General features: G+C 42.9%; 1 protein-coding gene across 1 annotated transcript in view; it reads left to right on the forward strand.

Moving 5' to 3' along the window:
- ELOVL2 (ELOVL fatty acid elongase 2) overlaps positions 1–25,097 on the forward strand; it is an 88,363-nt gene that overhangs the window by 26,819 nt on the left and 36,447 nt on the right. The window contains exon 2 of the mRNA XM_070405734.1: positions 20,988–21,051. Coding sequence (XP_070261835.1) covers positions 20,988–21,051 — 64 coding nt within the window. The remainder of the gene's footprint in view (positions 1–20,987; positions 21,052–25,097) is intronic.

The raw sequence follows: 25,097 nt of genomic DNA on the forward strand, positions 1-25,097 counted from the left end.
AAGGATCACAAAGGATTTCCTGCCACATGCTGCCCAGTTGGATCTTGGGAGCCCTGCTCAGCATTATCTGACCTTTTTGCCCAGCTTGCTACGGGCCTCAGGAGTCATTTACATTTTCATCCGAAGGGCTATTTAAAGTTACGCAAATGAGACTTTCTCCTTTGAAAAACAAACAAAAAACTCATAGTCTAACATCTCCTTCTTTAACTTTTGTAATATATTTTAAATTCAACACACATGTATTTTCACATAATCAGACCAGTAAAATTTAAGTCTTTATTTTCTGAAACTAATTTCGGCCATTATTTGAGAAACGATAAATTCCACTAATCAAGTGAGATCACTAACAAAGTGGAAGCCATGCTCTCATAACTATTGCAATTTCTCTTTCCACTATATCTTCCTGAAAACATCTGTATCTTAAAGAAAACTCAGAAGTGTTTCTCACCCACTCCTTCCCCTGCCCAGAGTCACTGCCCAATAGTGTTACTGAATTATACTTTCTTTTTTAAAGGTTAGGAGAGAACACTATAAATGGTTTATAGATGCATTAGCTATAGTAGTTAACATTCTCTATAATGATACAATTCTAAAATCTATATTTAAAAGAAAAAAATAATCTTTGAGTGCTGAAAGGCTAAAACTAGGTAAAGACTTCTGCCAAGAAAATATTTTACAATTATTAGATCATGGAAAGAACAATGAGTACACTTTGTGTATGGTTTTTTATTTTCTAGAAGTCAACTAGTTTCTAACAGAAGGATAGATTGATGTACACACTTTTTGTTGTTGTTGTTAATCCTCACCCGAGAATATTTTTTCCATTGACTTTTTTAGAGGGAGGGGAGGTGGAGTGGAGAAAGAGAGGAGAGAGAAACATCCATGTGAGCAACATTGGTTGGCTACCTCCCATACTTGCTTTTAAAAGAAAATTTGCTAATATTCTCTTAAATTATTTATATGACAAAATGGTTGTGATCTAAGTCCATTTTAATTTTTATTTATATTGTTTTAAATAGACATTTATTCACTTTAAAATGTTTCTTATACCCTGTTAAGAATTACACTGAAGATAAGCATTCAAAAGAATAACTTGCTTACATGCAGTTGAACTAAAAAATTATTGAACAAATGAAATCACTGAAGTAACCTAACTTACCAAACAGAAATTACTGTGCTAATTTAAAAGACTGCAGATTTCAATTTCTCTAATTTCAGTTCTATCTGCCCAGTTCATTTCCAAATTATGCATCAGTTCTACATACTTCAGATATTGGCACCATGTGTTAAGCTAAAAATATATTAATTTAGTTATCACTTACTTTATTATTGTTTTACTAGAGGCCTGGTGCACAAAAATTTGTGCACTTGGGGGGGGGGGTCCCCCAGCCCAGCCTGTGCCCTCTCACAGTCTGGGACCCCTCGGGAGATAATGACCTGCTGGCTTAGGCCTGCTCCCGGGTGGCAGAGGGCAGGCCCAATCCCTAGGTGCAGCCCCTGGTCAGGCTCAGAGCAGGGCTGATTGGGGAGTTGGGGCGCTGCCCCCTGTCATGCACAGAGCAGGGCGGATCTGGAGGTTGAGATGCCACCCCCAGTCACGCTCAGGGTAGGGCAGATTGGGGGGTTGGGGCACCGCCCCCTGTCACACTCAAGGCAGGGTTGATGGGGAGGTTGCAGTGCCACCCCCTGTCACGCACAGAGCAGGGCCGATCAGGGGGTTGGGGAGCTCCCCCCTGTCATGCACAGAGTAGGGCCGATGGGGAGTTGGGGCACTGACCCTTGTCACACAAAGAGCAGGATGGATCAGGGGCTTGGGGCGCCGCCCCCTGTCACCCACAGAGCAGGGCTGATCAGGGGTTTGGGGCACCGCTGCTGTCACCCTCAGGGCAGGGCCGATGGGGAGGTTGCGGCTCTACCCCATCACAGAGCAGGGCCCATGGGGGGGTTGGGGCGCCTCCCCTGTCACACACAGAGCAGGGCCAATCAGGGTGTTGGGGAGCTCCCCCCTATTAGGCACAGAGTAGGGCTGATCAGGGAATTGGGGAGCTCCCCCCTGTCAGGCACAGAGCAGGGCCGGTCAGGGGGTTGGGGCGCCTTCCCCTGTCACGAACAGCAGGGTGGATAGGGAGGTTGTGGCCCCGCCCCCTTTCACACATAGAGCCGCAGGGCGATCAGGGGGTTTGGGCGCTGCCCCCTGTCACGTTGCTCCAGGGGCCAGGAGGCCTCACGGCTCCTCTGATCCCAGGCTGGGAGGTCTCACGGCTCCGCTTGACACCGGGACAGTGAGGCCTCACGGCTCCGCTGATCCCGGTGCCAGGAGGCCTCACAGCTCTGCTGATCCTGGGTTTGGGAGGCCTTGTGGCTCTGCTGATCCCAGTGCTGGGAGGCATATTACCCTTTTACTATATAGGATAGAGGCCTGGTGCACGGGTGGGGGCCGGCTGGTTTGCCCTGAAGGGTGTCCCGGATCAGGGTGGGGGTCCCGCTTGGGTGCCTGGCCAGCCTGGATGAGGGGATGATGGCTGTTTGCCGCTGGTCACACCCCCTTCAGGGTGAGGGTCCCCACTGGGATGCCTGGCCAGTCTGGGTGAGGGGCTGAGGACCGTTTTCAGGCTGGCGGGCGACTGAAGCTCCCAACCTCTCCTTTTTTCTTTTTCTTTTTTTATTCTGGGATTTATTTACCTTCTATGGCTGTCACTGGAGCTGAGAGCCGGCTTTAGCTCTGAGGCCAGCTTCAGCTTGAGGCCTTGGCTGCTGAAAGCAGGGATCTGGGTTTGTTTGGGTTCTATAATTGTAACACTGTTTCGGTCCTGCTCACTCCAGCTCTGACGGCTGGAAGCAGGTTTCTGGAGTTTTGTTTAGCTTCTATATTTGCAACAATGTTTCTTAGAGAGCAAGCTCAGAGACCGGCAAGGCAGGCAGGGAACCTTGGCTTCCTCCGTCACTGGAGCAAGCAAGCATCCCTGTTCACTTCAGCTGCCTGGCTGCTGGCCGTCATCTTGGTTGGCAGTTAATTTGCATATCGCCCTGATTAGCCAATGGGAAGGGTAGTGAAGTTACGGTTAATTACCATGTTTCTCTTTTATTAGATAGGATATTTATTTCCAGTAGTAGCTTCAAAAGTTTTATGTAGGCAAAGAATGAAATAGCTGTCTGGTTGGAAGGAATGAAGGGGGAAGGGCTTGAAACCTCTACTATTTAGCACTTGAAAGAAAATTGAGAGAATACAACAAAATGCTTCCTATTTTTCATCGTGTAGAAATGATTTATCAATAAGAAAAAAGGATAGTAATACTTCATAAAAGTGCTCATTTAGCAGAATTCAAAACAGTAGCTCAAGAGGAATCCAGAGCAGACTGTGACATGCAATGATAATTTTTTTTTTAAATGGGGGTCAGAGACTTACATTTTCATAATTGTCTTTTGATGCAACATTTTGGCAAAGGCAATGGGCTTAGTCACAAGTGGTGTATAACGGCAATAAATCATTTTTGTCTTCTGCCTCTTCCTATCTGTAAAATAGATAATACTTGTCAGCTCTTTCTTTCCGCTCCTCCCCTCCCATAAATTTGTTTTTTTCTATCAGTCAAGTATATTGGGAGACCACTTGGGCTGATGATTTAGTGTTGATGAGTTAATTAACATGAATTATGCTGATATCCAAGAAGATATTTAAAAATAACATGATATTCAAATATCAAAACTCATAAAATTCAAGTGGCCATCAAAAAAGGCCACTTTACACAGCTCAGGCTACATTTTGCCATTTGATGATTTCTTTTCCTCTTAGAGCCTGCTAAGGATGTTCGATTTGATTTGACATTATCTGGATTAAAATGCTAAGGGAAAGGTATGATTTTCTTTTACCTCTTAAGACTAAGCAGTGAAGTATAGATCAACTGTCACTTTATGATAATGCACTGTCGAAGAAAAAAGTATGTGATAATTTCATTCACCAGGGAAATAATCTGGACTGCTCAGTAAATCCCTATGTTGGATGGTTTATTAACTTGAAAGAAGGAAAATGTAAAATAGCCTATACATGTTACTCACAGATTGTCTCTTGCATTGTATTAGCAGTAAAAGAATATTTTTTACTTTACCATGAATATACTAAAATACTGTAGATATTTTAGAATAGATAAACTAGAATATATAGAAATAGACTAGATAGGTATGATTATTGCTTAAAAGGTTAGAAATAAGACCTGGCACACATTTTTTTCCAAGAAATCATTAAAAGCTTTCCTTTGTTTTTCCATTGAAAAGGATACCACTTGTACATGCAGAATAGCCAACCTGCTTCCCCTCTGGTCAGTACTTGATAACCAAAGCACATACAAACAGAATCTCCTTTCATCACTGTGGTTAATTGTGAAAGAGCTTTATTCTCCGCCATGTCCCCAAATTCAAAAACTGGTACAGTTCCAGTGTGTCCTGAATAGAGCTATCTGGCTTTGGATTAAATCTCCAAGGAGTTTTGTATTCACTCCCTACTTCCTGTGGAAGTAGAAGTTGTAATCATCATTACAAATATCTTGAATTGCGCCCTTAGCAGCCTTGTTAGCCTTTTTTGTTCCTCAAATATTTAGTATTGAGTCACTGAACGACTTTATTTTCTAATTTTGAAATTGACACGTTTTGTTTTTCTGTACAGCGGATTTCATTTTTACTCACGTGGAATTAAGGCAAGTTATTTAATATCTTTTAATGAGACCAGAATGTTATAAAAGAAATGTTTTTGGATTTTATTTTCATACTCTTGGAGAGAAGGCCATAACTTGCAAAATGATTGGGAAGAAACTAATACTCATTATTAAGAATATGTATTTATTTAGTTAGATTTCAGTTTCCTTAAACTTAATAAATTTCTACGTAACTAATAGATTTACAAATCATTTAAGCTATGTGGATACATTTTAAAGTGTTTAAAATCTATTTTTGAGACTTAAGTCAGATATACTTGTCTCATATCTTTGTTAACCGGGGACAGATCTGAGCAGTAGCTCACTGTACTTTGTATATACTAGTATACGTTTGTGTGTCACTGGTTCTTTCCCTACCTCCTCACAGATTCCCTGCACTATGCTCTACCCATAACATATACTCATACCCAGACAGTCTTTTCAGGACTTCTTATGGGTTGTTCATGAATAACTGGTCAGTTAGTTCATACATTTGTGCAGATAGTTCTCTTCTCTTGTTCAGATACCCTCTCACTGGGTGAGGCTGTTGTTGCACTATACGTGTGGAGTGCTGATAGCCTGGTGAGCACTGCTGCTTGGCGGAGTGTCACAGTTGCTTTTATCAGGTATCCCGGACTGCACTGGGCACCACTGCAGATGCAGAGGAGCATGCAGGAACCAGATTCCACATAGGATTCTGTGCAAAAGTTGAGGAGAATACCTGTCTCTTCTTTTCTGTTGAGATCACATAAAGCCTCTCTTGCAACCCCAATCTACACTAATAAAAGACAAACATGCAAATTGACCATACCTTTGCTATGCCTTAAGCCATGCCCACAAGCCAATCAGAGCAACTATATGCAAATTAACCCAACCAAGATGGCGGCCGGCAGCCACGGAGCTGAAGCGAGCAGGAGGCTTGGTTGCTGCAGTGGTGGAGGAAGCCAAGCTTCCTGGCCGGCTCTGAGCTCCACTGAAGGCAACAAAGTTTCAATTATAGAAGGTAAATAAACCCCAGATACCTGCTTTCAGCCGGCCATGGCCACAGAGCTGGAGCAAGCAGGAGCCGGCTCTGAGCTCCACTGAAGGCAACAAAGTTTCAATTATAGAAGGTAAATAAATCCCAGAATAAAAAGAAAAAAAGGAGAGGCTGGGAGCTTCTGTCACCGGGAGGCTTGGCCAGCCTGAAAACGGCCCTCAGCCCCTCACCCAGATTGTCCAGGCACCCCAGTGGGGACCCCCCACCCTAAAGGGGGTGTGGCCAGCCTGAAAGCCATCAGCCCCTCACCCAGGCTGGCCAAACTTCCATGGAGTGAGGGTCCCCACTGGGGGCGGGGGGGACTTGACCAGCCTGCAAACAGCCATCAGCCCCTCACCCAGGCTGGCCAGGCACCCCAGTGGGGGCCCCCACCCTGAAGGGGGTGTGACAAGCTGCAAACAGCCATCAGCCCCTCACCCAGGCTGGCCAGGCACCCCCGCGGGACCCCCACCCTGATCCAGGACACGCTTCAGGGCAAACCAGCTGGCCCCCACCCGTACACCAGGCCTCTATCCTATATAGTAAAAGGGTAATATGCAAACTGACCCTAACAGGAGAAAGACTGGGAATGACTGGTCACTATGACACACACTGACCACCAGGGGGGAGACGCTCAATGCAGGAGCTGCCCCCTGGTGGTCAGTGTGTTCCCACAAGCCAGGCTGACGGCTGCCAGTACAGCAGTGGTGGTGGGAGCCTCTCCTGCCTCCTCAGCAGCGCTAAGGATGTCCGACTGCAGCTTAGGCCTGCTCCCCGCTGGCAAGTGGACATCCCCCAAGGGCTCCTGGGCTGCCAGAGTGATGTCTGACTGCCAACTTAGGCCCAATTCCCCAGGGAGCGGGGCTAAACTAGCAGGTGGTCATCCCCCAAAGGGTCCCAGACTGCGAGAGGGAACAGGCCAGGCTGAGGGACCCCCCCCAGTGCACAAATTTTTGTGCACCGGGCCTCTAGTATCATATTAATTTAAGTGCATCCCATTCTTTTTCATCACTACCCACAGGTATTGCTAGCCATGAAGAATGTCAAGCAGTAAGCTTTTTACCCTCTGAACGGTATTCCTCTCACGTCCAAAGCTTTGTTACTGAGACATCCTTGTCAGTATCTGACCACTCCATCAGTGCATCTCCTTAGGTGGGCTCCCTCCCAAGATGTTGCTCAGGCTCTAGCATGAAGTACTAGTAGACTGCCCCACCATTTTGCAGAGAATTCTGAAGCCATCTCACGCTGTATAGTTATAGCAGGTGGCTGAATGTGTGCACTCCCTCTGGCATATTAGAAAATTATTTAAAATAGATGATTGAAAAAAAAATACATGATTTGAATTGGTAATTTTAAACATTGGTATTTTTCTCTTAAAATCTAAAAAAAAAGGATATTTAAGTGTTCTACTAGTTGGTTTCTGCTGAGTCAAGGCTCTACATTTTTGGAATTACTGCTGTCTCATTATCCCTCTTCTTTAAAGTACAGTTATACTTTAACAAAGCTCTTTCAGTGTCTCTGTCCTCTCTTCCTACTCCCCAATGCTCTTTATTTGCCATGTATATATTCATATATACATAATCCTGGAAGCACTCTAAACCTGTCAAAGTTGAGTATCAGCTCAGCTGGTGTGGCTCAGTAGTTGAGTGTCAACCTATGAACCAGGAGGTCGTGGTTAGATTCCCACAACCTGGTCTCGGTCCCCTTGTAGAAGTCAACTGATCAATGATTCTCTCCCATTGATGTTTCTATCTCTCTCTCCCTCTCTCTTTCTTTCTGAAATCAATAAAAAGATTGTGTGTGTGTGTGTGTGTGTGTGTATAAGGATAACATGCTACGTGTCCGACCATCCAGGTAATGACATCACGTAGCAACGCCCAGCTTCCTCTCCCTAGCGACAAGCCTCCTTGCAGTTTCTTCAGCCCAGGAACACGACTTACTTTATAGCCAAGTGGAAACATTTCACACTGTAACCAAATGTCTGAAGCGTTTTCACATGCCTCATCTCGTTTGATCCTCTCAGAAATCCTGCAGTAGGTAGATAGGAGACTCAGTAGAATCCTATTTTCTTTTCATTAGCCAGAAAATGGAGATTTAGAAAGCTTAGAAACTTGACCTGACTGACAAGAAGTAAGAAATGGTAGACCTTAAAAATGACTTCAGGGGGAGAAACCAAGATGGCGGCATAGGTTGACGCGGGAGTTTGCTGCCTCGAACAACCACTTCAAAAATACAACTAAAAGACAGAACGGACATCATCCAGAACCACAGGAAGGCTGGCTGAGTGGAAGTTCTACAACTAGGAGGAACCGAGAATCAGAGGAGGCGCAGTGCTGAAGTAAAATACTAAGGTGCGGAGCGCACGCGGCGCGGGCTGGTGGCTGAGGGCGTGGTTGTCTGTATCAATCCGGAGGGAGCCTCAGACTCTGAGCTCCAGATCCGGGCGAGACTCCAGGGACACAGACTCAAACGGGAGAAGCAGGACTGTCTGGCTTCGGTCCCTCCGAGGTTTGCAGCGGTTGCTGGGACAGAGGCAGAGCCCCTGGGGACGGACTGAGAGCAGCCATAACTGCTCCCTCCTCCGCCCTGTTGATCCCATGGGACCCGCCCCGCCCAAGCCCTGCACAGAGGCATTTGCTGGATAGCCTCAGGCAAAGGCTAGATTAGCACCTCCCTAGAGGACAGAAGTTCTCCCACTGCAAACACAGCTGATTCTCACAGCCAGTCGGCCTGGAGGTAAAATTCCTCTAGTATTAACAATCAAGGCTTAACTACAACAAGACTGCGCACAAAGACCACTAGGGGGTGCACCAAGAAAGTGTAAAAAATGTGGAGACAAAGAAACAGGACAAAACTATCAAGGGGGGATATTGAGTTCAGAACCACGCTTTTGAGGTCTCTCAAGAGGCTTCTAGAGTCTGTCGATAAACTTGATGAGATGTACAGGAAATCTAATGAGACCCTCGATGGTGTGATAAAGGACCAACTAGAAAGTAAGCATACACTGACTGAAATAAAGAATATTATACAGACTCCCAACAGCAGACCAGAGGAGCACAAGAATCAAGTCAAAGATTTGAAATGCGAAGAACCGAGAAACACCCAACCGGAAGAGCAAAATGAAAAAAGAACCCGAAAATACGAAGATAGTGTAAGAAGCCTCTGGGACAGCTTCAAATGCACCAACATCAGAATTATAGGGGTACCAGAAGATGAGAGACAGCAAGATATTGAAAACCTATTTGAAGAAATAATGACAGAAAACTTCCCCCACCTGGTGAAAGAAATAGACTTACAGGTCCAGGAAGCGCAGAGAACCCCAAACAAAAGGAATCCAAAGAGGACCACACCAAGACACATCATCATTAAAATGCCAAGAGCAAAAGACAAAGAGAGAATCTTAAAAGCAGCAAGAGAAAAACAGTCAGTTACCTACAAGGGAATACCCATACGACTGTCAGCTGATTTCTCAACAGTAACTTTGCAGGCCAGAAGGGAGTGGCAAGAAATATTCAAAGTGATGAATAGCAAGAACCTACAACCAATATTACTTTATCCAGCAAAGCTATCATTCAGAATTGAAGGTCAGATAAAGAGCTTCACAGATAAGAAAAAGCTAAAGGAGTTCATCACCACCAAACCAGTATTATATGAAATGCTGAAAGGTATCCTTTAAGAAGAGGAAGAAGAAGAAAAAGGTAAAGATACAAATTATGAACAACAAATATACATCTATCAACAAGTGAATCTAAGAATCAAATGAATAAATAATCTGATGTACAGAATGAATTGGTGATTATAATAGAATCAGGGACATAGAAAGGGAATGGACTGACTATTCTTGGGGGGAAAAGGGGTGTGGGAGATTCGGGAAGAGACTGGACAAAAATCATGCACCTATGGATGAGGACAGTGGGTGGGGAGTGAGGGCGGAAGGTGGGGTAGGAGCTGGAAGGAGGGGAGTTATGGGGGGAAAAAAAGAGGAACAAATGTAATAATCTGAACAATAAAGATTTAATAAAAAAAATATATTAAAAAAAATGACTTCAGGTTTTCTCACTGCACAGAATATAGTCAAACACTGCTGCAGTTAAATATTTTACCCTTTGTTCTCCCTGTGTGATCTACAATAATAATCTGCTTTGTGTTAATATTTACTGCTGTGTTGCTGACAATTACCTGAAAGAGAAGTTGGGGTGCTTCACTGGGCTGTAAAAAGTTTAGCTTAATCAGAAAGCGGGTCTAATAAAGCAAGTTTATTCTATATCTTTTAAAGGCTAAGTTGATTCACGTATGCGTGATACATATAAAACTCTCGCTGGCGCCAATCACATGCATGTGTTTCCACCTGTCATGTCTGTCATTGTCAATCATGAATTTGGTTGGTACTTCTATTATAGAGAAAGGACAAATAGCAGTCTATATATGTAAAAGCCTAAGTGACCATTGCAACTGAAACAACCGAATGGATGACTGAACAGGCTGCGTGGGGCGACCAGGCCAGCATGGGGGTTAGTGAGGGCTGACCAAACGACTGAGCATCAGGCTGCGTGGGGCGACCAGGCTGGCAGGGGGGAGGGGGCAGTGAGAGGCAACCAGACTACTGAACAGGCTGCGTAGGGCGACCAGGCCGGAAGAGGGGACAGTGAGGGGCAACCAAATGACCGAACAGCAAGCTGCATGGGGCAACCAGGCCAGCAGAGGGGGCAGTTAGGGGCGATCAGGCAGTTGAGTAGTTAGGAGCTAGTGGTCCCGGATTGTGAGAGGGATGTCCGATATCCCCCGAGGGGTCCTGGTTTGGAGAGGGTGCAGGCTGGGTTGAGGGAACCACCCCCCCTCCGTGCACGGATTTCATGCACTGGGCCTCTAGTATTAAAATATTTCTTCTAATTAATTTCCTTTCAGTGTGCATGAATTCATGCACAGGGCCACTAGTGTATATATATAAAGACAAGTACTATCAAAGTATCAAAGGAAAAAGAGGTCAAAAGTGGACACCTGAAGTTTGCTAGCCCCATTCCTGGTATGATTTTGGCAAATTTATTCATTACTAAATGCATTCTCCAAATGCTTTAGTTACAGTCTAGTGTGTGCCAGGTACAGAGGATCTTGACAAGTTTGGGAAAAGGAGAGTTGTCAGGGAAAACCATAAGATGATTAGGAGCCATCCAGGCAAAAGGAAGAACATCTGCAGGGCACTCAGAGAGAGTGACGCATAGGGAGCTTCAGGTAACTAGATATGCCTAGAGCCCAAAGGGCACATAAGGCATCTGGGAGAGGAGATTTAGAAAAGTGGGTAGAGGTCATTGAATTTTGGCACAGTCAGCCAAAGAACTTAATAACAATTATTTGATTTTTTAAAAATACTTCAGATTTTATGCCAAACAGAATGCAAATTCTTCCTGCAACATCTAGTTGGATGCCAATGAATTAAGGTTAAATGCATAGTGTATATGTCTGGACTATCTTAGTGCAGTCCACTGACAAGGTAGACTTTCCTTCCTCTGAGCTCTGCAATGTATTACTTGCATTATGTTAAAATAACAATAACTAACAACACTTGTAATGATAAAAATAATGAGGTTATCACTGGACTAGGCCTGCCTAGAGGCTTTGATTTTTGTATAATTTTAACCTACTAAGGGAGCAATATCATTTTAACTTTTAACAAAATGGTAATTTGACCAATAATTTGAGGAAAGACTGCCGCAAACCCACTGAGGGAAGTCCTGCATGGGTTTATTTGTTTTGATTGAAGAAAAATTCTTCTCCATGTGGGAATAGGTCATTCTTTACCCAGATCCCTTATTCCCATGGGTGTATTAGTAGGTAAATCAGAGTGGATTGACCCATCTTGTACCCTGTGATTATCTATAGAGAAATATTAGAGTACACAGCTACTGGCATTCCTAATCTTTTAAAGATAGTTGGATTTTGGTCACTTAGATTATATAATATGAAATTCAAGACTTAACCACTTTCTGCTAATTGCTGTTGAAAGGTGGGCCGATTACTATTTTTTCAGCTTTATTGAGATACTAGAGGCCCAGTGCACGAATTTGTGCATGGGTGGTGGATGGGGTCCAGCCGACCCAGCCCCAATCAGGGCCAGGCCTGTGGGGAGGAGGAGACGGCGGGAGGTTGGTCGGCTGGCCCTCTGGCTGATCAGGGGTGGGCCAGCTCGGGGGAGGGGCCACGGGCAGTTGGCTGGCGGACCAGCCCATGATTGGGGTGGAGGGGCCGATTGGGGGTGGGGCTGGCCATGGGGAGGGGCTGTGGGTGATGGGCCGGCCAGCCCCGCTTCCTATTGGGTGGGGAGGGGGGGGTGATCGGAGGCGGGGCCGGCTGGGAGGAGGGGCTTCGGGTCAATTAGGGTGGGACGGGCGGGGGGTGGGGGGGGCAGGGCCGGGTGGGAGGAAGGGCCACAGGGGCAGAGGGTTGGTCGGCCCACCCCACCCCACAATCAGGCCAGTTCGCTGGCCTCGGTGGGCATCATAGCGACCAGTTGTTATGGTTGGTATGGTGTTCTGGTCGCTCGCTTTTTATATATATAAATAATTGACATATGACATTGTGTAAGTTTAAGGTGTACAAAGTAATGATTTGATATGCTCATATGGGTGTTCCAAATAATGTATATACACTTTCAGAGTTGATAGCTCAATTTTGAAAATAAAATGTATTTTAATAAACACTGCCTTTACCTTTATTCAAAGTCTGTGCATTTTTGGGATACCCTATGTATTACAAAATGATTACCACCATCCATCCCCTCACATAATTACCTTTTTTTTGTGGTGAGAAAATTTAAGATCTACTCTTTAACAACTTTTAAGTATATACTTCAGTATTGTTAATTATATCACAATACTGTGTATTAACGACCCCATAACTCGTTAATCTTATAACTGGAACTTTGTACCCTTTGACCAATGTCTCCCCATTTCCTCATTCCCCAGCCCATCATCACTCTACTCTCTCTTTCTCTGACTTTGACTTTTTTCCAGCTCACATATTTGTCTTTCTCTTACTTATTTCACTTAGCATAATTTCCTCAAGGTTCATCTGATTTGTTGGAAATTGAAGGATTTCCTTCTTTTTTGATTGCTGAATGATCTTCCATTGTATCCCATGGTCGGCAAACTGCGGCTCTCGAGCCACATGCAGCTTTTTGGCCCCTTGAGTATGGCTCTTCCTAAGCCTTAGGAGTACCCTAATTAAGTTAATAACAAGGTACCTACCTATATAGTTTAAGTTTAAAAAATGTGGCTCTCAAAAGAAATTTCAATCGTTGTACTGTTGGTATTTGGCTCTGTTGACTAATGAGTTTGCCGACCACTGATAGAGACATACTATAGTTTCTTTACCCATTCATCTGTCATTGGACACTTAGGTCCTATCCATGTCTTGGCTGTTGTAAACAATGCTGCAGTGAACATGGGGTGTGGATATCTCTTCCGGATTTCATTTTCTTTGAACATATACCCAGAAGTGGAATTGCTGGATCATTTCAAAAAATTTTAGAGTGCTGGGGGGTGGAAGCGGCCAGGGAGAAGTCAATGGGGGAAAAAGGAGACATATGTAATACTTTCAACAATAAAGAATTTAAATTAAAAAAAAAATTTTAGAGTAAGTAGATAAAGTTATTTAAGAGGCTCACTGAAATTTTGATAGGAATTGTATTAAATATATAGATTAACTTGACGAGAATTGACATCTTTATTCAGAAAAAATACAGAATGTCTCTGCATTTATTTATACCATTGTCTATGCCTTTTATAGAATTTTAAAGTTTTCTCTATGAAGAATTTATGTATTATTGGTTAACTTCTAGATTTTTACAGTTTTGTTACTATTGGTTTTTAATTGGTTATTGCTAAAGTAGAAAGATGATAATGGGTTTTTTGGTCTTGTGTCTCTGAATTCTTATTAGGTCTGACAGTTTATTTGTTGATTCTCTTGGTTGTTTTAAGTTAATGATTCTATTGTTAGCAAAAAAAAATATATTATTTCTCCCCTTCCAATACCTGTATCTTTTGTTTTTCATTCTTCATAGTATTAGCCAATATCTTCAGTACACATTAGACATAGCAGTGAAAGTCCACATCCTTGCCTTATTTTCAGTTTTTTTAGAGAATGCAGCTGAAGTTTTGACATTAAATAAAATGTTTGCTGTCAATTTTTGGTATCTTTACCAAGTTAAAGACATGTCCTTCTAGTCAGAATTTGCTCTGAGGTTTTTTTAAAATTGAGATATAACATTATATTGGTTTCAGATGTACACCATAATGATTCAATATTCTTATGTACTGGGAAACAATAACCCCAGTAAGTCTGGTTAACTAACTATGTGTGGTTATGGATGTTTTCTTGTTATGAGAACTTTTAAGATTTCAGCAACTTTGAAATATACAATATACTATTAATTATAATCACTATGCTGTCCTACAGTGTCAGCATGACCCAGAGTGCAAATATAAGCAGCTCCATATTCTTCATCAGCTGAGGATCCGGAGATGGACTACAGCACAAGAAATATAAACATGCGCCCTTCCTCTGCTGTCCAGCCCTGAAACCTTTCAATATGCAGTCATAAAAACACTGATTAATTGTTACTGAACTTTATTTTAGTTCACATTTCACACAGCAGTGCCACTGGAGCTTGCAGTCTCAATTTTCACCTCTGTAAACTGGGAACAATACCCAATTTGCAAAGCTGTTGTAAAAATCATAGCAAATATATATCAAATGCCTGGCACATATTACCTAGATAAATAGGAGCTATTATTACCCACTGTTGTGGTTAGTTCATTTTGTAGGGGCAGAAGACTTTTCCTTTTTTCCTTCTAGGTTCTTTAGCTGTCCTAATAATTAAATTGACATAACAGAGATGAACAGGAAGAAAAAAATTTAATTGTATGGAAGCACCATAAAAATTATAAAAATTATGAGACTCAAAAAAGTGTCCAAAGCAGGCAGCTTTTATACCCTTTAGACAAGGAAACAATAAATTTGTAAAGAATTGACAAGACAAAGAGTTTGGGCTTGCGGTAGTAAATTGGTGAAGAAGTAACAAGGTTTGTTTATACTGCCTTCTTGCCCTGAATTCCCTGTCTCTGGCGATAAGGATGCCAGCTACCCTCCTAGTACAGGAAGAGATTTGTTTCCTGACTTCAGGGGAGAAGGAGGGTCAGTGTGTTCTTCCTGCACCAGCTGTTTCTTAAGTAACTTTAATTCAAAAAGTGGCATTTCAGGGGTAGCATATTGTTCTTCTTCAGTTTATATCTGTCTGAAGATGTGGTAACCAAGTGTAAATGTTCCCACAGATTCATCAATACCTTACTTTCAATCTTATGAAAATTACTCTATAAGATTTAGTTTCCATAAATGAATAATAATTCCCTATTGCCTACCCTCTGTCTAACTTAGTCTCTTGCTCCCTCTAGAGTACAGTAGTGAGAGGTCGAGATGTTGAGTGGGTAGACCTCACAAAGGCAGTTTAGGGGTATCTGTTAAATATGAATGAATACATTGTGTAAAGTCAGCTGCAAGAAAGCAAAGAATTTTTTATGTTCACATTTAGTCATTCTGTAAACCTAGTTGCATTCACAGTTGTGAACACATTTCAAATTCATGAGAGACTGGCTGGGAACAGTCCCTCAGGAGTCTACCAAAGAGCTTTCAATAGTGGACATCCATCCTGAGCCCTGGGAATAGCATGGAGACTCACTGTGGGATGGCACTCTAGTCTGTGTCCCTTGCCCCAAGGGGAGATTCCATGTTCTTGTCTCTCAGTCTTCACCCTGAAGTTCCTGGGAGACTTTCAGAGCTGTGTCTTGTGAGTCTGAAATATGATATATTCCAGAGCTGGTCAGATCCCACTTCCTGACCTGCTGTCATTGAGCACTTCAGATTTCGTTTTCTCTGAAATATATTTCTAAAAAAGAATGTTAAGGATTTTGATACTATGACTTCTTCCAAACTTAACTCAGTTTTGTCATCTTAATGGCTTTTGCTCATTTTAAAAAGTAGTGAAAAGGGGAGTTTGGTGGTGGGAAGTAACTATTCTGATTGAAAAATATTTTTTAAATAGTCTATAAAACGACATCAACAAAATAGGACAAGATATCCAATCACTGGATTTTTAAATGCCCATGGTAGATAAATACTAAAAACCACAAAATACTTAAAACATAAATAAAAGAAGGAATGCCAAGAAGGAGGAGTGAGTGAAGGAGGGAGGAAAGGAAGGAAGTAAAGGAAGTAAAAAGAGGAAGGGAAAGGTGGAATGAAGGAAGAAAAGGGAGGAAAGAAAGGAGTGGAAGGAGGTAAGAAAGGAAACAAGGAAAGTAACAGAAGAGAGGAAGGGAAGGAGGAAAGGGGAAAAAACTGAATCTGGAGTCCTGTCATTTAAAGATCAGAGAAAGCATGGTGGGATTTATTTAATCACAATGCTAAGGATTCTGATTGAGAGACTGCCTTTGCTAAAGAAAATCGTGGGTTACCAAGATGTTCAGGATGAGACCGTCCCCACAGTGATTACAGAGTTTGTACCTTCAAGAACAGACCAGGAAATGGCCTCGGATTAGATGCCTCTGCTTTATGTTGCGCTCCATTTAGAGCTGGGTGGAAGTCCCAACCAGAACCTTCATGGCTGTCCTGTTTCCCGAGTATTCTCTGAGGCAGGAATTACCTTTAGATCCAATCTATCGGTGTTGGGAGTTGCATGTCACATGGCCAGGTAGAAGGAGCAGGTATAGGACATCACCCAAATGTTGTGGATCACCGCTACTGAATAGGATGAGCATGGAGGAAGAGATGATCACAGTTACGGCTGATGTGATAAGGTGGCTGGAGGCCAGCTTGTTCTGAATTATGACTCTTCAATGATATAGAGCCATTTCTGATGCTCTTGATTCTTTTCTGTAGAATCATTTCCCTTGGGCATGAAGAACATCTATAGCATACTTTGTGGTGCAGTTCTGCTGGCTTGTGCATATGTGAAAATATCCTTATCTCACCAACACTTTTGAAGGATATTCTGTTCCCCTCCCCTGGAGATCCCCAGCCACCAGGATTTGCTTTCTGTCACATAGATAACTTTGTATTTTCTAGAATTTCATGTAAATGGAAACATCATATGTATTCTTTTTTTTCTGTCTAGCTTCTTTAATGCAGCATCAAATTTTGAGATCTATTCATGTGCATCAATAGTTCATTCCTGTCTGTTGCTGAGTAGTATTTCATTGTATGACTATACCACAATCTTTATCCATTCACCTGTTGATGGGTAATTGGGAGGTCTCCATTTTTAGATATTACAAAGAAAACTGCCATGAATATTTGTGGACAGGTCTTTGCATGGGTAGATGCTTTATTTTCTCTTGGGTAAACACCCAGAAGTGGAATGTTTATTTTCACAAAACTGCTCAACTATTTTCCAAGTAGTCGTACCATTTTACATTATCACCCAATGTGGTAGACAATCAGGGATACACAACTAAGGCCCAACTGGCTTCCAATCTTTCTCTCCTTCACCTATTGCTGCACATAGTCACACATTGAATCCACAGTCATAGGACATGGACTTCACTAAGTGGGCAAGGAGAAATCACTAAAGTTGTTCTGGAAGTGGGCTCAGAGAGTTGTTGTTTGGCAGAGAATTCTGTGACCCGGGTACTTGGAACATAGTCTGGAGGTGGGAAGCTGTGGCCATAGGCAGGCATTTCCCTGGGTTCAAAGGATGTTTCGCTTTGTGGAGGGGGATGGCCAAAGGATGACCAGAGTGAGGCCATCTAAAGTATGGAGCTCAGGAGACCACCCCTTGCCAAAGTCCAAGGGCAGTACTATTCCTCTCTCTTCTAATCTATCCAAATTCTGACCATCTTCAAAACCCATTGTAAGTCATCCCTCCTACTGCATCTTCCATCATTGTGGCAGTTCTGTGTGTCTCTTTCTTCTCGACTGTTTTCTATTTACCTTTGTTTGTATTTATCACTTCCCCAATTTGTCTATAAGCTTTTGAATCAACCACTCTGTTTTTTTTTTCTTCGTCATATGTCTAGCAAAGTACTATGTACACAACAACTGTTAAAGATGCTGGTTGAAGGAAGTGCTGCAGGTGGTTCGTTGGTTTTGCTTAGCTCCTAGGTTATGGTGTTAATCTTGAGAGCTTGCCCTGCATGCTTTCGCATTTACAAATGTAGAATCCAGTGTATAGCTACTAATGCACCACCCAAGCTCTTCTCATCATCTTTGCTAAGCATTCATCCGTAGCTACTAACACTACCCAAACTCCATACTCATGCTTACGTTTTACCAAGCCAGGGTAAATTTTGATCTGATCTCATCTCACCATTATCTTTTTATATTACATTCTTACTAACTGTATTAAGTAACCCAGAAATAAAGAAGTAATGTTTTCAGGTTTCAGCATTGGCTGAAGAAGTAATGTTTTCAGCATTGGCTTTGTTTCTGTCATACGGGTCCCTAGAGACCTGGCCATAGACGTTTCCCCAGTCGTGTCTCCATGTGTTCGCATGTGCTGACCCTTCGCCCTCAGCTGCTCTGTTTCCTCTCCATCTGGATGATGCTGGGCTCTTTACGCAGCGGTGGCAGCAGCGATTTTCCTGGAAGGCTTCTCCCTTTAAGAGATCTGAATTAAATGTCCTGCCGCTATGTTCTCTTTTTTGTGTTATGTGTACAACATAATGATTTCATATTTTTATATATTGCGAAATGACCACCACAATAAGTCTAGTTATATACATAGTTACAAATATTGTTTCTTGTGATGAGAACTTTGAAGATCTACTCTTAGCAACTTGCAGATATACCACAGGGTATTACCTTAGTCACTCTACTGTACATCTTCATGATTTATTTATTTTATAACTGGACATGTGTACCGTAAGGCCACCTCCACCCATTATGACCCCCACCATAGCCCCACCTCTGGCAACCACCAGCCTGTTCTCTGAGGTTTTTTTTTTTTCATATGTAAGTAAGACCATACAGTATTTGTCTTTCTCTGACTTATTTTTTCACTTAGCATAATGCCCTCAAGGTCTATTCATGTTGTCAAAATGACAAGATTTCCTTCTTTTCTATGGCTGAATGGTATTTCCTTCCTCTGGGTTCTTACAGCACATCCCTTTAAACCTTTCTCATACTTAAGACACAAGGTAATTGTAGATTTACTTCTCTATTATCCTGTGTGAAGATAAGGACCCATCTCATCTGACTTTGTATTTCAGCATCTAACATGGTGCTGGCAGCACAGTGATGTTTGAATAACTGGTCAGTGAGTCAGTGAATTAACGACTGAAAGAATGGAATGCCCCTTCTCATTAGTTTTCTTCACTCTGCTCTCTCTTCGTGGCTTCCGTTATTTACTTTTGTTTCCGCTCTTCTGCTGTGACTACGTTTTTGCAAGGTTATAGAAAGAATAAAATCTTTGTGACCTTTAATTAGAGTGTTCTTAGATTTACAGATTGTTGGAAAATGGATTTTGAACCTTAGCAAACAAACTGAAAATGTTAAATATTTGTGGGTAGGTGTGGCAATGAAAGAGAGATTTCATTGGTATTTGTTATGAAGGTGGGTACGTCAGTAAGGTTTTGCTCAAGAATTAGTCCTCTAGACAGAGCTGCCCTATTCTAAGGGCAACAAAAGTCACTCTGTCACACTAGATGTTAGGTAACTGATCTTCAAGCCTAGAGGTCTCCTGAGATGCCCTTCATAGAAGCCAAAGATAAAAACACTTTAAAAACTTCAAGCTTTGTCCTAGCCAGTTTGGCTCAGTGGATAGTGTCGGCTTGTGGACCAAAGGGGTCCTGGGTTCAATTCTGGTCAAGGGCACGTACCTTAGCTGCAGGCTCCTCCCCAGGGTTCATGCAGGAGGCAACCAATTGATATGTTTCTCTCACATTGATGTTTTTCTCTCCACCTCCAACCTTTCCTTCCATTCTCCCTAAAAATCAATGGAAAAGTGTCCTCGGATAACGATTAACAACAACAACAACACACACACACACACACAAAAGAAAAAAAAAACACAAAAAAAACTTCAAGCTTTGTTTATCCCACATACTCTTTATATCGATATCAGGGAATAATGAAGTTCCTAATACACTGGCCAGCAGTCGTAGGTACTAATGAATGTTAGTCTCTAATCCTCATCCTCCTTCCTAAATTTCCAACAACCTAAGTTTCCTTGAGATTTCTCTCAGGATCTGATAAGGAATAGACCCAAATGTATGTGCCAGTCACTAAACATGTAGACCTTCTCTTCAGATACCAGTAAATTAATTTTCTCTCTGGCACTTACATTTTCTTTGAGAATGACATGCTCTTGACTGCAGTCCAGCTGTTGATAATAGAGAATGTTCTCTATGAACTGAAGGCCTTCACACTCAACTCACATATAGTCAGGGGCCAACCCATGGGCCCAGAGTCCTCATCAAAGATCCCTTTCCTAGGAACGTTGGGGAGTACTCTCTCTCTAGTTCGCTTTGCTTGAGAGGAGTAAAGGACACCTCAGCAGATATTTTGAGCAGTATTATAGCAGACCAGCATGAATAGGAGCTGAATCTAGTGCCAGAAACTGGTTTATCAACCTTAAGATTCTTAGCAGAAATTCTCCAGTCCCAATCTGAATCCAGTTAAAGTGGCAATAATTAATCTTTGTACCCTAGTGACACTGTTTATTGTAATATTAAATAGATGTTAATGTATGAAAAAGTTTTGAAAACAAAATGTGAAGATAATAGAAAAAATCACTGTAATGCTTAATTTCCTTATTTGAAAAGGAAGTGCCCTTTAAAGCTTTAGAATCAGCTATGTGAAATACAATGCAACTGAATTTTCATTTAGAAATTACACTGTATCGTGTAGGTGTAGACTTCCCTGTTGCTTGCACACAACTTCCATTAACTGCAGCAATAGAAGTTACTTATGGAACCGCTTATACCTCTAAGCATTGTAGAGGGAAGTGGAATTAAGGCCAACAACCCTACAATGTTTAAATGTACCATGCCTGTTTTTCTGAATTATTCTTGCCTAAGGAAATGAAAGAGGAATTGCTTGCTTCTACATCTTTCAAAGCATGTGAAAATAAGGCTACATTTGCTGGTTCAGTTTCCCGAAATCTTTGCAGTCAAATGTCCTTGAACCCAGGACCCTTGGAGATTCTCCTAACTGCACATTGTTAATGGTGGTTTGTTTTGAGGTTCAAAAAAAACAAACAAACCTCACTTTAATCATTGTTTTCTTTATCTTTTCAGGAGCTTCTAAAGTCCTTTGATGATGAAATCAATGCTTTTTTGGTCAATATGTTTGGACCTCGAGGTGAGTGAGTTACTCGAGAACTTAATGTGGAAGGAACACAGTATTTTGTTATAGAAGAGGATTATGTCAGTTCCAGTGTCTTGAAAATAGTATGGTACCTATTGTTTAGATGCTGGGAGCCGGTCCATCCTTGCTGCTTGACACAGTCGCTGCAGGAAAGAAACATCTGCACAGCATATGTTTCAAGGGACCTGGCATATATAGCATACTGTTCTTAATATGTTTGCTCCCTTTAGCGCCATGTGTTTTAACCAAGGTCACCTCTCTGAGAAAGGTTGTTTCCCCAGGTGGGGATCTTTTCCCTGAGGTTAGGGAGGGGATACAACCCCTTAATTAAGTGCCAGGCGGGTAGTTAAGCTACATAATCTTTACTCCCTGGAATGGAGATAAGAAATGCCCTAACCTTTGTAATAGAAATTGACAGGATTAAAATCGGCTGGTATAAATATGGATGTAACAAGACAATAAACATCAGATCCTCATCAGATCCTCATCAGAACCTCATCAGAACCTCATCAGATCCTCATCAGATCCTAACCAGAACCTAGCCAGAGAACATGGCAAAAGATCCTGGACAGAACCTGGCTACAGAACTTCACTGCAGAACCTAGACAGAACATGGCAGAAGAACCTGGATAGAACCTGGCTGGAGAACCTGGAGAACTTGGCTGGAGATCCTGGCTAGAGAACCTGGCTAGGCTGCTGATCAACTGAATGCTGCCTCCGTGTCATTCCTTCTTCGCCAACTCCGTCCACACCTTTGGGGACCCCTGGACCCGCTGGGGTTGGACCCCAACATATGGCGCCCGAACAGGGACCCCTAGGTAAGCCCCCCTGCACTCGGGACGGATAAGGACTCCACCGTAGAAAGAGGGTGGATAGTCTTCGCCGACTCCGTCCACACCTTTGGGAACCCCTGGAACAGGATTCCCCTAGGTAAGCCCCCCCCATTGAGAACCCCCACACTCGAGACGGATAGGACTCCACCAGGGTGCTACAGACCCCCCTATAGAGGATAAGTAGGGTAAGAAGGTGGATAGTACAGAACTTAGATTGAGAAGATGTGCCATACTGAGTCCAAAGAAAGAAGACTCTGTATTGATCTTTAGATTAAGAAGATGTGCCATACTGAGTCTAAAGAAAAAAAGACTCTGTATTGATCTTTTAACACATATGCTTGCTAGCAGAGGAGTTAAGGTTACTCCCAGTCAGATGGAATGTTTTATACAAGAAGTGTGTCCATGCTTTTCTGAGGAAGGAAAGGTGCCAGAAAGGTAAATGTAGAGGCATGGGAAAAGGTAGGCCCAAGGAGCCTTATCCTTAACCCCACTGCAGCCTTTCCACCCCAGAAAAGTGCAGGATTGGAAAGCTCTCCCTGGGCTGATAGATCAGGACTCCAGTAATAGCAGAAAGCACCAATCCTACTCTTAAAATGGATACAAGAGAGCACTTGGGGTTTTTTCTTTTTAATGCCTGCCTTGGATTGAGTAAATGCATTACGTGCGTCACCACAATGGACCCAGAGAAGCTCCTTGTCTCATCGTTCCAAAGACTTAGAGTTGCCCCAATGACAGAAAAACGGAAAAAAGAAGAAAAGAAAGGCTATGCAAGGGACTGAGTTGCCAACATGGGGTCAACTGAAGAAGTTAACAACTGAGGCCCAACAGATGGTAGAAAAGCAAGAAGTGGAAGCTACTCTCTCAGCCAAGTCCGAGGACTCTGAGTAAATCAGCAAAAGAAACTTTCATTTAGCAGAAACTCACTTATTTCATCAAATGGAAAGACTTACTTACAGGAGCCTGGAAGGGACCTGATGTACTTTTAACCTGGGGGAGAGGAGATGCTTGTATATTTCCATAGGATGCAGACTCATCTGTGTGGATTCCAGACTGTCTAATCTGACCTTATGTCACACCACCCTCCATCTCCGCCTCATCCTCCTCCCCGGTATCATCCATATCGTCCGACACCACCATCAAGCACGGCCCTGATGGACCCTTTGACGCAGCCCTTCAACTTGCTGACGCTTCGGGAAGCCCATCGCCAATGATGCTGCCCGCTAGCCAGATCAACAAAGACAACCAAACCACCGACTTGAGGACAGCTGAAATCCCTTGACAGAAGAAACTAGCAACCTTCTACAGAAACAAGACTCCTTGTGCACTCCATCCACAATGTTTATAGCTATGCTCGCTATTATTGCTTGTCAGTCTTCTGAGTCTTAAACAATCCAATCCGAGAGGTGCCGCTGATTTACATGCGCTATCATTTAAAAAATAAAAAAGGGGGAATTTGCCGGGAGCCGGTCCATCCTTGCTGTTTCAAGGGACCTGGCGTATATGGCATACTGTTCTTAATATGTTTGCTCCCCTTCTTGGCGCTATGTGTTTTAACCAAAGTCACCTCTCCGAGAAAGGTTGTTTCCCCAGGTAGGAATTTTTCCCTGAGGTTAGGGAGGGGATACAACCCCTTAATTAAGTGCCAGGCGGGTAGTTAAGCTACATAATCTTTACTCCCTGGAATGGAGATAAGAAACGCCCTAACCTTTGTAATAGAAATTGACAGGATTAAAATCGGCTGGTATAAATACGGATGTAACAAGACAATAATCATCAGATCCTAACCAGAACCTAGCCAGAGAACATGGCAAAAGATCCTGGACAGAACCTAGACACAGGACTTGGCCGGAGATCCTACACAGAACCTAGAAACAGAACCTAGCGAGAGAACCTGGCTGAAGAACCTAGAGACAGAACCTAGTGAGAGAACATGGCAAAAGATCCTGGACAGAACCTGACTACAGAACTTGGCTGAAGAACCTAGACACAGAACATGGACATAGAACCTGGCTGGAGAACCTAGCCAGAGAACATGGACACAGAACATGGTGGGAGAACCTGGATAGAACCTGGTGACTGAACCTGGCTGGAGAACCAGAACCTGGCTGGAGATTCTAGCCAGAACTTGGCTGGAGATCCTGACCAGAACTTGGCTGGAGATCCTGGCTAGAGATCCTGGCTAGGCTGCTGATCAACTGAACACTGTCTCCGTGTCATTCCTTCTTCGCCGACTCCGTCCACACCTTTGGGGACCCCTGGACCTGCTGGGGTTGGACTCCAGCATTTAGAGACTTAACCTCTCTCACCTTTGACATCCTTCTCCCAGAACATCCAAAGGCCCCATTTCTCCTGGGATTAAAGTTTTGGGAGCAGGAAGCAGAACTAGAGTGCGTGCAATGTTTTCCTTTGGTGTCTCTCTGGCTACCAAAGTAGGTAGTAGCTTTCCTTCTCAATGTATGCTGCTTCTTTCCTGGCTGTACTGTCCATTCACCTTCTATCTTCCTCACATGCAGTCATATATAGTCTTTCTGCCCTTGCTCTCTGAGTGTTCTCTGCCCAGGCTCCTTAGGTTGAGCTTCTAAACGCTCAGTCATTCCTCTGTCACCAGTCTCTATGACTACTGCAACGTGCCAGTCGATGTATACTTAGTGACTCTTTCCTCTCAGCTCAGCACTGAGTGGTTGTAAGTTATCCTAACTAGTCTCCCCCTTCCAATCACTTATTAAGTATCAGCTGGAATAATACTTTAAAAGCCTAAGTCCTAGTATGTGGTGCTCTAGCTTAACACTCAGGGCCCTTTCAGGTAAAAGCCAGCTTTCTTATATGGACTGCACACCCTTGTATATCTATCCCCAGCTCTCTCCAACACTCAGTGCTACTTCCCCACTCACTTTGACCTCTGAAGTCTTTTACTTTCTCAAATATATAAAATTCTTTCATATGCTGTTCCTTGAGCCTAGAATTCCTCCTCATTCATCCTCTAATATAGTGAGCTCCTTCTCATACTTTGGGTTACCAGCTTAAATGGTACCTTTTCCTCTAACAAAGATGTCAGGGAATTTGCCCCTCTAAAGTAGGCCTCTTATTATACTCTATTTCAGTCTCTGTTTATTTCCTTCATAAACAACCTCATTGTTATTAATAGCTCTTTCTCCCATGAGGACAGGAACTATGACTGTTCTCTCCAGTGCTTATTACAGCTCCAAG

This window comes from Myotis yumanensis, unplaced genomic scaffold (assembly GCF_028538775.1).
Source record: "Myotis yumanensis isolate MYYU_CA2020_CCGP unplaced genomic scaffold, mMyoYum1.0.hap1 SCAF_2, whole genome shotgun sequence".
Classification (NCBI taxonomy): Eukaryota; Metazoa; Chordata; class Mammalia; order Chiroptera; family Vespertilionidae; genus Myotis; species Myotis yumanensis.